The sequence below is a fragment of the Danio rerio genome, chromosome 14 (genome assembly GCF_049306965.1).
Source record: "Danio rerio strain Tuebingen ecotype United States chromosome 14, GRCz12tu, whole genome shotgun sequence".
NCBI classification, from domain to species: domain Eukaryota; kingdom Metazoa; phylum Chordata; class Actinopteri; order Cypriniformes; family Danionidae; genus Danio; species Danio rerio.
In genome coordinates this window covers 7687996-7700000 of record NC_133189.1, presented here as the reverse complement: position 1 = coordinate 7700000, position 12005 = coordinate 7687996, and the positions used below count along the sequence as shown (strand labels likewise).

General features: G+C 37.1%; 1 protein-coding gene across 3 annotated transcripts in view; it reads right to left on the bottom strand.

The window, feature by feature from the left end:
- ctsf (cathepsin F) overlaps positions 1–12005 on the bottom strand; it is a 23648-nt gene that overhangs the window by 4166 nt on the left and 7477 nt on the right. For 2 of the 3 annotated variants that reach the window (XM_005157153.5, NM_001077568.1), the window contains 9 exon segments: positions 11896–11954; positions 11712–11784; positions 9279–9392; positions 8605–8753; positions 6726–6822; positions 4731–4811; positions 4529–4648; positions 3956–4020; positions 2203–2293 (listed from right to left, as the gene is read on the bottom strand). In XM_005157153.5, the coding sequence (XP_005157210.1) occupies positions 2203–2293; positions 3956–4020; positions 4529–4648; positions 4731–4811; positions 6726–6822; positions 8605–8753; positions 9279–9392; positions 11712–11784; positions 11896–11954 (849 nt within the window). 3 annotated transcript variants of the gene reach the window in all.

Below are 12005 nucleotides of genomic sequence, written 5' to 3'. Positions count from 1 at the left end.
GATTTTATATAGCATATACTTGTGATTGGAGAGTGTAATGTTTGTGCTCTGTGTTACAGCTGTTTCATTTATGAATAATGCAGGGAAATTTGCTCATTAAGGAAATTGGAATATATTCATTCATTCGTTTTCTTTCTGCTTAGTCCCTTTATTCATCAGGTGTCGTCACATTGAAATAAACCGCCAACTTACTCAGCATATGTTTTACACAGCAGATGCCCATCCAGCTGCAACCCAGTACTGGGAAACATCCATACACACACATTCACACACAAACACTACGGCCAATTAAGTTTATTCAGTTCACCTATAGGGCATGCCTTTGAGCTGTGGCGGAAACCGGAGAACCAGGAGGAAACCCACGCGAACATGGAGAGAACATGCAAACTCCACACAGAAATTCCAACTGATTCAGCCAGGACTCGAATCAGCGACCTTCTTGCTGAGGCAAGTGCTAACAACTAAGCCACCCTTTCTGAATAACCACTGAGCCACCCTGAATTGATTTTGTAAATGTATCTAAATATTTTACGCACATGAATTTGGTTTGATGCATGTGTACACAGTGTTTTTTTGTCTGTGAATCATTATTGAGACTAATCTAGCTCCATACTGCTGTTCTGTGAAATGGTCATTTGCATAGCCTTATTACAGGGCCGGCGTGTCCATTGAGGCGACCTAGGCAGCCGCATAGGGCGGCAGTATAGAAAGGAGGGCGTCCGCGATACCTCCCTTACCACCCACATCCTCAGTTATGTCCGCGACACCTCCCTCACCACCCGCGTCCTCAGATATATTCGCGCATAGACGACAGAATAGAGAGGGCGGCGTCAGTGACACCTCTGTCAACACCCGCGTGTCTTCAGTTATATCCGCGCATAGGGCGGCAGAATAGAGAGCGCGGTGTCCGCGACACCTCCCTCCCTCCCTCCCTCCCACAGCACCCGCGCGTCCTCAGTTATATCCGCGCATAGGGCGGCAGAAAAGAGGTCTGCGACACCTGACTTCATTTTCATAACCAGTCACTTTCGTTTTCACATTGGGGTTAAGGGGGGTGTGATCGTCCTCTGCCTAGAGTGGCAGTTCAGCTTGCTCCGGCCCTGCCTTACTATTAAACACCTCAAGTTCTAATCTGTATAAGGCCCGTTTACACTAATGCATTTTAGTAACTCTACGGTTACGCCATCCGTCCACACTACGACAGAGTTTTCGAGCGCCGAAAACGGAGCATTTTAAAAACGCTGAAGAGGCCGTTTTCATCCTAAAACGCTGCTGCTCAGTCTCAGTGTGGATGGGGGAAAACGGAGGCGGGGCTGCCGACATTCGCCTCTATGATTGGGGCATTTTCCTCAATATTAAGTAGCCTACACACAGTTAAAGTTCTGCATCCTCTCCTTGTAAGTTCAGACTTCGCAAGTTTGATATGTAAAACAAACTCCCGAGTACACGGGTAAATCTTCAAAGGGAACAGTGTACTGTATAACCTTATTCACATCCTCCTGGCTACGTTGTTTCACAATATCTTAATAATAAAATGAAAACATGATATAAGGAGCTGCTATTTTCATTTTGATATTAGCAACTTAACAGACAGCAGAAATGTTGAGGCGTTGTGCTGCGTATATGAGCGTCATCTTCACTGTATGCGTATTCATAACAATACGGAGGCTATAACATTACTGCCTCCTTTCATTTTCAGTGAAAATCCGAAACATACCCTCTCTTTTGCTGAATATCAGTTTTAATATTCGATAATGGCCTTTATAAAAGTGTAACGTACAATAAGTTTATACATTATAGGAAATAAAGGCAAGCAATTACTCGATATACAGAATGTACGTGGTTACATTAATTATTAACTTATCTTTGCGCTCAGCCAAAACACGTTACCTGAGAACAAGTAATAGATTAAAAAAGCCAAAGTCGGGGTAAATGTTGTTAGATATAGAAATAAAGATGATTAAAATATCACGTTTAACAAATATAGTGAGATTAGATCCAGCGGTAGATCCTACAAACACAGCTCTCATCTGGGTAGATAGGCTGCAGCGCATGCCAGAGTGCGTGTTTCGGTGTGGACAGAGAGCTGTTCAGAAACGCTGGGTAAAACGCTAGTGTGGACGCGGATCGTTTTCATTCTAAAACGCCGTTTTAAAACTAAAACGAACTAGTGTAAACGGGGCCTAAGTGAATGTAACTCACGTTGTCCGAATCCCACAAGCAGCACAGCGTGATCAATCATCCTCGGGTTGCAAAAGATCTTCAGAGGATGAGAAACTCCTTTTCTGTAGAACTAAACAGCAATGCAACAAAAGAGACTTTAGAATGTATTTTGCACAACTTATATGATTGAGACTTTTTTTAAAGATTTGAGACTTTTTTTTTTTTGCATCGCAAACTTGTGCTGCTGCTTTTAAACTTGTTTATTTTATTCGTTATTACACCACCTGACAAATGTCTTGTCACCTATTCAAGTTTTATGAACAACAAATAATAATTTGACTTCTAGTTGATCATTTGGTATCAGAAGTGGCTTATATGAAAGGCAAAGGCCTCTAGATTATGCTAATTTTACCTAAATAAAATATGATCAGGCCTTGATTTTTTATTGTTTAATTAAGACAGTAAGGTCTGACTTTGCTTAGACAAAAGTCTTGTCACTAAACAGAAATAATGTACAGTATAGAAAATAAAGTCATGGTGCAGTGGAAAAACAATGAATATTGTGTATGACTCCCATAAGCTTGGAGGACTGAATCCATACATCTCTGAAATGACTCAGATCACTTATTAATAAAGTCATCTGGAATGGCAAAGAAAGCGTTCCTGCAGGACTCCCAGAGTTCATCAAGATTCTTTGACTTCATCTTCAATACCTCCTCCTTCATCTTACCCCAGACATGCTCAATAATATTTATGTCTGGTGACTGGGCTGGCCAATCCTGGAGCACCTTGACCTTTTTTGCTTTCAGGAACTTTGAGGTGGAGGCTAAAGTATGAGAAGGAGCGCTCTCCTGCTGAAGAATTTGTCCCTGAATTCTGCCACATTTCCAAATGATCAACAAGAAGTCAAGTAAATATTTGTTGTTCTCACAACTGAAATCGACGACAAGACTGTGTTTTGCACTACAAACTCAAAACTCTGCCCAGAACATCATAGTCATTGGTGAAAACAAAAAGGGTTTAAAGCAGTGAAGAGTGAAAGAATAGTCAATTTATTTCTGTATTTTTCTTAAATAATATTTTTGTCATTATCCTTTAAAGCAATAGCTTTTACCAAATTGTCTTTCAAATATTTTGAGTACATATACAGATCATGATGTAGTCAAGTACAGATTAAGTATGTTGTAGGTTACGCAGCAAAATAATTCTGTCTGGTTCTTGAATCTGATTGGCTGATAGCCGTGATATATTTAAGCAATATCAGCACCCGTACAGCCTCTTTACCCTTTGTGTATTACTCCGCCCACATACAGCCAGCAAAAAGCAGACACTACAGATCTAAAGTTAAAAGATGCTTGCTCAGCTGTTTAACTGTCAGCTTATGATTTGAATCCAAGGCGGAAGAAAGTAGTTCCTCAAACAAAAGGGTTTTTGAGACTCTCCATGTTTGATTTTGTTTTTATATACACAATCATGCCTCTAAACTGTTGTATAAACGCAATATCACACTTGTAGCAGTGTGATATGGATGTATATCGCTACTGGTGGGGGCACTAAGGCACTCGGCTTGCGGCCTCGTGCCAACGCATGCCTCCCACCAGTGCCTATATACAGACATATCGCACTGCTACTCGTGTGATATTGCTCATATATATTATTTATTATTATTTAAACCATTAGATAATTGATTTCTGTGCCTATAAAGCAATCACTTTTGTAATTAATGTCTCATTTTTTACCCTAATATTAAATGTGTATATATAACATATTTAGGCATTCAACAGCAATTTACCTGCATGGCAAAAGCGTTAAGGGCAGCAGACACCGGACCATTCTCAGCCAGAAAAGCAGCAATCTCTACGCAAGGTAAGGAGAAATAAAAATACAAGAATTAAAATACAGATTTAAAAAATACACTACTATTTAAAAGTATAAGGTCAGTAAGATTCTAAACGGCATAGGATATTATGTGACTGGAGTAATAATGCTGAAAATTCAACTTAAAATCACAGAAATAAATGATATTCTAAATGATTAAATTATAATAATATATATATTATTTAGCTTTAATTTGTTATTAAAATAAAAGCCTTAGTGAATACCATAGAAAATAATACCATCCCCAAAATTTGATGGGTATAATATTTATTTCTATAACACTTGGTGTGCAGTATTAATCTACATTCCCATTAAAGAAAGATTAACTTATCGCTCACATTTCTCTCCAGACGTTCTGATATAAATATTTGATATTTTCAATTTCCTGCGTTCATTTTCTCTAGTGCAGGTATTCCCATTATCAGTGTTGATTTAATGTGTTCTTCAATTAATTAAGTTTATTGACACATATCGTGTTTTCACTCACCCTTCTCGTCTTTGGGCAGCTCCACTGAGCTGTTAATGTAGGCGGCCACTTTCCCTGTGGAGAAATCACAGCTCTGCTTGTGTCCAGTGTAGCTGTAGTCTGTTTCAGTCTCCAAACCTCCTTCATAGGCAAGAAAGAAAGCACATTTAAATGGCACGTTTATTCAGTCTCACAGATTCCACATAGCTTAAAAATGCCTTACCAAGGTTTTCGATGGCTTCATAAGCGTTAGATGGCAGCCCACCTCCACATGCCTGGTCCAGCTTATCACAGTCCACCAATTCTGTGATGAGAAGGAGTACAAACTAATGAATATACATTTTTGATCAATTAGGTTCAGAATACTTCATGTGTATGCTACAGCACAGCCTTCATCTGATATTATTCATGAAGGACATGAATAAATCTCAAATGATGCAGTGTGAACAAAACTTAGCTTGTTTTCTCACACTTTATCAGTTGTTTCTAAGAAAGAAACACACTATTGTTCAAAATTGTTGTTGTTTTTTTGGCTACATATATATTTTTTAAGTTGTAATAAAAAACAGAGGGGAGAGATAATAAAAATGTTGATTTAAGAAAGTACAAATGGATAAAAAAGGTACAAAAACATTCTTGTAGCTTTTTAGAATGATTGTATCATGTTAACATTATGTTAGAACGCTGACAGGATGTTATTAGCAATTTTAGCAATGCTATCTTTATTAACATGTGAATAAACTGTTTTACTATGTTGCTATCATGCCTTTACAGTACTACAACATACAAGCATATGTTAGTTGAATATTTCTGAACATTTTCTGTATGATTTAACAATGCTTTCATGTTTATTTATAGTATTAGCATGTTTGTTAGCATGTTTTAACAAGTTGTTACTGGTGTTAGCAAGTTTTCGAATTTTGCTAAAATTTAGCACACTGCTAACGGGGTTCACTGCTTGTTAACATCATATAGCAGTGGTCAACAATCTCATTCCTGGAGGTCCGGTGCCCTGCAGGGTTTAGCTCCAACTTGCCTGCCTGGGTGTTTCAAGTATACATAGTGAGACCTTGATTAGCTTGTTCAGGTGTGTTTGATTAGGGTTGAAGCTAAAACCAGCCTGACCAGCTAAAACCAACTAAGACCAGCTTGACCAGCTAAAACCAACTAAGACCAACCTGAATAACTAAGACCAGCTAAAAAGTGGCCAAAACCCCTCTAAAACCAGCCTGACCAGCTAAAACCAGCTAAGACCAGCTTGACCAGCTCAAACCAGCTAAGACCAACCTGACCAACTAAGACCAGCTAAAAAGTGGCAAAAACCCCTCTAAAACCAGCCTGACCAGCTAAAACCAGCTAAGACTAGCTTGAACAGCTAAGACCAGTTTGACCAGCTAAGACCAACCTGACCAACTAAGACCAGCTGAAAAGTGGCAAAAACGCCTCTAGAACCAGCCTGATCAGCTAAAACCAGCTAGAACTAGCTTGACCAGCCAAGACCAGCTTGACCAGCTCAAACCAGCTAAGACCAACCTGATCAACTAAGACCAGCAAAAAAGTGGCCAAAACCCCTCTATAACCAGCCTAACAAACCAGCTATGACCAGCCTGGAAAGCCAGCTAAAACCAGCTTGGGTGACCAGCTAAAACTAGCCTGATCAGCTTAGGATGGTTTAAGCTCGTTTTTCAGTGACATTTAACACATCATGATCATGAATGGTTAGCATGTTTAATATATGACTAGAATAAATGAATGTGTTGCTAGCATTTTTAAACATGTTTTAGCATATTCAACATTGGTTACAAGATTGAACATGTTGTTAGCATTTAGCAATGTTTTTGCATATGTAACAATATGCTAGCATAAAATGGCATTCTGCTACCATTATTTGATGTTGCAAACACATTCCTAACATGATTACCATTTTGTTCCCATTCTAAGAATGTTTCCAATATAGCATACACATCGTTAACTTGAATCACTATGTTGCAAGCAGATTCTTAGCCTGGATAACAAATTGTTAACATGAATTAGCACATTTCCATCATTGTTTCAACCTAAGGCTATTATGAATTGTAATGTTACTAGCATGTTTCCAGCAAGTATAGCACGTTAAAGCTTGCTGATAACATCCATTAGCATGTTTCATGTTTTTGTTTAGCCTTTAGCTAGCACATTCAGCTTCTTAAGTGCATTAGCAGCTAAACTTTGTTTATACCCTGCTCAGAAAGAGAAAGCAGCTGTCCAGTTTTCTTAAACCACTGTCCCTCGATGTTTCCAGTCACAGAAAATGCCCAGCAAGAGCCACACATCCCCTGTAAAAGAACATGTAACACATTAAGCACAACAAAACTGATCACAAATATCACACTTTACACATTGCTCTTCATGATACTAATTTTATAAGCATTTAATTTATCATCACATACAAGCTTATTCAGATTTTGATAAGTTCTGCTGCAAAGTGTACATCATAAAAGTCCATTTCTGTTCTTTGGTACCTTTATTTTGGCCTCTCCTTATTTTTATATGTATAAAACAGTGCTTGTTATGAATTAATTTGCCCTCACAGGCTTTTATCAAACACAATAACCTTCCCTGCCCCCTCGAAACCAATTTTCTTTACTTCAGGTCACATGGAATACCTTTAGGGCGGAGCTATCAGTCATTTAGGATGAGGCTATACACTTATTTCACGCGGCCGCCATTTTAAAGAACCAAAGCGAGGCTGCGGTGGGAAGAAACCCGGAAGTATAGGACGAGCACTGTAAACATTGCAGTAACATGCTGTGTACTACAAACCTCCAGCTGTTGCCGAGATTTCAAAATGCAGAAAATGGTGTAACCATCACTTTAATAATTTTTATTAAGTTTATTTTAAACAATTAAAAGCAATTTAGCATCAAACAACATCACAATCTCAGTGATACGCTTAAGTGTCCTCCTAGGCTTCAGCTCATGGCACTAGTTAAACACCGTGAGGACGCGTTCCTGCTTCAGTCTATGTAACCCAGTGAGTGTTAAACACCGCAGTCCTCTGCAGCACACCCTCGTGTTGTCTGTGATAGTGTTGTCCTGGTACTGAAGTTTTAAACCCGGCTATTTCCCGCTAACATGGAAGCGCTGCTGAGCGCGGATGTCTCGACTCGACTGATCTTCACGGCTTCGCGCTTCCGTCTCCGTGTATCTGTGTTTGGTTTGCACTCAGTTTACCGCTCTTCACCCAGTGCAAACACAGACACACGGACTGGAGCACGAAGCAGCCGTCAAGATCAGTCGAGTCATCAAGCAGATCGCTCGGCTCGTCTGTGTTTGTGCTCTGTATACAGCGGTGGGTGAACTGATGACCTTCTCGGCCAATCACAATCATTTCTGTTGAACACGTGACCACAATGGCAAATCAGCGCTATTTTAAGAAAGCCATCAACATTGCCTTAAATGTTAGCACGAAATTGACGGTTTTTCTTTTAATTCATTTAAGTCTAATATAGTAAAAGGATCAGTTTATTAACTCGAGTTTGATGAATGGCATCTAAAACGTGTGTTTGGGAAAGAAAACGTTAGCTTACTAGTGCCATTTCCCTTAACTTAGCTGAAAATGAGCTCTGATATCCCTTTTTACATTCACCATTCATTCAGAACGGACCTTCGGGTTACCCGGAAGGCGGAGAAATGATAAATCTGTGTCACTTTATCTTCGCTGATAAGATATATAGCCAGTTACACAACATTCCTATGTAACTCCCAATGATACTTCCGGTTTTCTTCCCACCGCAGCCTCGATTTCGCTTTTGAAAATGGCGGCCGCGTGAAATCAGTCTATTAAGGTGTGTCACATTTCTGCATTGCTTTTATTCATTCATCAATCTTCTTTTAATTTAATAGCAACGTCCATCTTCCAAAGATCCAATCGGTTCACAAAGAACAAAATCATGCACTGGCCTTCATTTTTTTCTCATTTTAGGACTGTTCATGGCGATTTTTAAAAATGCCGGACTGACTGCATTAGAGAACCGAACTACAAGTGTGAACAAGGCGTTAATTACACTCATTGATTGATTCTGAATGGTTTACATGGTTAATATGTGCGGACATACCTGATTCTTCACAGGACTGACTGCTCCGTGGTCCCTCCAGTCCCAGGTGTCAGGAGCGGGTGCGCTGGCTGGAATTGCAGGCTTCATCTCTTTCTTCAGACTCCACTGACTCAGCATTGGGTTGAGGTACATCATCCTGAACTCATCCTCTGAACAAATCAATATGAGCAGTACACATTTTCAGAAGCTTGCAGTAGATTAGATGTACAAGTATTTGGCATTCTAAAATTGGGGTGGCTCAGTGGTAAGAACTGTCGCCTCACAGCAAGAATGCTGCTGGTTTGTCCCGGCTGTGTCAGTTGGTGTTTCTGTGTGGAGTTTGCATGTTCTCCCTTTGTTTGCATGGTTTCCTTCAGGTGCGCCGGTTTCCCCCACAGTCCAAAGACATGCACTATTGGTGAATTGGGTAAACAAAATTGGCTGTAGTATATGAGTGTGTGTGTGTTAATGTAAGAGTGTATGGGTGTTTCCCAGTACTGGATTGCGGCTGGAAGGGCATCCGCTGTGTAAAACATATGCTGGAATAGTTGGAGGTTCATTCCGCTGTGGTGACCCCTGATAAAAAGGGACTAAGTCGAAGGAAAATGGATAGATGGCGTTCTAAAAATTGGCTATACCACCTCACTAACTGGTATTTTCCCTCATCATTTGGATTCATAAATCCATACTCATACCTGTGAGGTCGCTGAACTTGGTGATGCCGTACTCAGCTGATCCCTGTTCCAGAGACTGAAGCGTCTGTGCTGTTTTCATATTCTGCTGGAAAATGCGCAAACGCTTCTCTGCCTCTGTGAAGTTTAAAGAAGGGCTTTTTATTGTTTATACATTCATCGAAAATAGCCATTAACTGAATTTTGTTTTGTGAAAACCCTTTATTGTATCCATATTATTGGTACTGTACATTAAAATTTGTGATATTTTATGATCATTGAGATACTAATCGAGTTTTTACTTGGTAGTTTAAATTAACTTTATATATTTTGTCTTAGTGATGGTCTGTTTGTAATTTGTTATTTATTTGTTTATTTTATTGTACTAACATTAAAGTGAGTGTTATTTTAGTGTCATTGAGATACTATTATAGTTTGTACTTGATAGTTTAAATGGATTTTTCTATACACATACTATACAGTTGAAGTCAGAATTGAAAGCCCCCCTGAATTATTACACTGTTTATTTTTTCCCCAATTTCTGTTTAACGGAGAGAAGATTTCTTCATCATATTTCTAAACATAGTAGTTTTAATAACTCATTTATAATAACTGATTTACTTCGTCTTTGCCATGATGACAGTAAATAATATTTGACTAGATATTGTTCAAGACACTTCTATACACTTTAAAGTGCATTTAAAGGCTTAACTAGGGTAATTAGGTTAACTAGGCAGGTTAGGCTAATTAGGTTAGTTATTGTATAACAATGGTTTGTTCTGTAGACTATCAAAAAAGTATTGCTTAAAGGGGCTAATAATTTTTTCCTTAAAATGGTGTTTAAAAAATTCAAACCTGCTTTCAATCTAGCCGAAATAAAAACAAATAAGACTTTCTCCAGAAGAAAAAATATTATCAGACATACTGTGAAAATTTCCTTGCTCTGTTAAATATAACTAGGCAAATATTAAAAAAAGAACAAAAATCAAAGGGAGTCTAATAATTCTGACTTCAACTGTGTGTGTATGTGTATGTGTATATATATATATATATATATTTATATATATATATATGTATACATATATGTGTGTGTGTGTGTGTGTGTGTGTGTGTGTGTGTGTGTGTGTGTGTGTGTGTGTGTGTATATATAGAAAGCTGAAGTCAGTATATATAAAGTTGAAGTCTGTGGTTAGTGTAAAATATAATCAGATGATTCAATATAATGTTAACGTATACTTATTATATTGTAGTATTTATAGTATTTATTATTTATTTATTATAGTGCTGGCATCACAATTAATCGCATCCAGAATACCTTGTACATTTATCGGCATGCATACATTTGACAAAATGTTTATTCATATTTGGATTTTAAAAAACATCTCTATATGACACAAATTATATGTCGATTTAAATACGGCTTATCTTTGTAAGAAAATTGTTTTGCAAAGTTTTGCTTCTATGTATGTTTGTGTCACATATACATAATAAATACATACAAACACACAATAATAATAATAATAATAATAATATAACAAATACACACACATATATATTATCAAAACAAACTTTTATTCTGTATGCGATTAATCATGATTAATCTTTGCACAAATCCAGCACTAGTTTTAGTTATTTTAGTATATCAAGCTAAACAAATATATATATATAAATATATATAAATTGTGTGTATTTTATTTCAGATATTATACTTAAATTCAATACCAAATGTTTTAATGAGTATTTTTTTTCACTTCTAGTTTTAGTGAACTATTATAAAATGACATTGATATAATAACTTATTGACTAAATACACAAGATTTCTTACTATTACTACAGTATGAGTGCATCAGCAAATAGACTAAAACAAAAAAAATACTATAATAAATGATGATATAAAAATGGGACAAACCATAGTGCATAGTGCAGAGTTGTTGTTGTTTTTTTTTTTTGTTTAATGGAGAGAAGATTTTTTCAACACATTTTTTAAACATAATAGTTTTATTAACTCATTTCTAATAACTGATTTACTTCGTCTTTGCCATGATGACAGTAAATAATATTTTACTAGATATTTTTCAAGACACTTCTATACAGCTTAAAGTGACATTTAAAGGCTTAACTAGGTTAATTAGGTTAACTAGGGAGGTTAGGGTAATTAGGCAATTTATTGTATAATGACGGTTTGTTCTGTAGACTATCGAAAAAAAAATCTAGCTTAAAGGGGCTAATAAGTTTGACCTTAAAATATATTATGAAAATAAAAACTGCTTTTATTCTAGCCAAAATAAAACAAATAATAAATAGTAAATTTTCCTAGAAGAAAAAATATTATCAGACATACTGTGAAAGTTTCCTTGCTCTGTTAAACATCATTTGGGAAATATTTAAAAAAGAAAAACAAATTCAAAAGGGGGCTAAAAATTCTGGCTTCAATATAATCTATGCTTTGCATCTTACCTTCTTGAGAGCTGTATGTTCGGTTGTATGTAATCATAAAGTTTTTAAACATGGTCAGAAGCTCCACGCTTTCCTGAAAACAGAAATTGCATGTTATGCAATTTCATATAATGTTATGAAATTGCATATAATGAAAAGCAAACACATGTTATCTTTAGCAAATATTTCACACACGTATTCATACCTTCATTGGTTTGCTGTGGGTTAGAGGTACAGCCGCAACCTTTTTGAGCTCCTTCACAACTAAGGTATGAACAAAATCAATGATAAAATGTTAAAAGCACATGTGTTAGC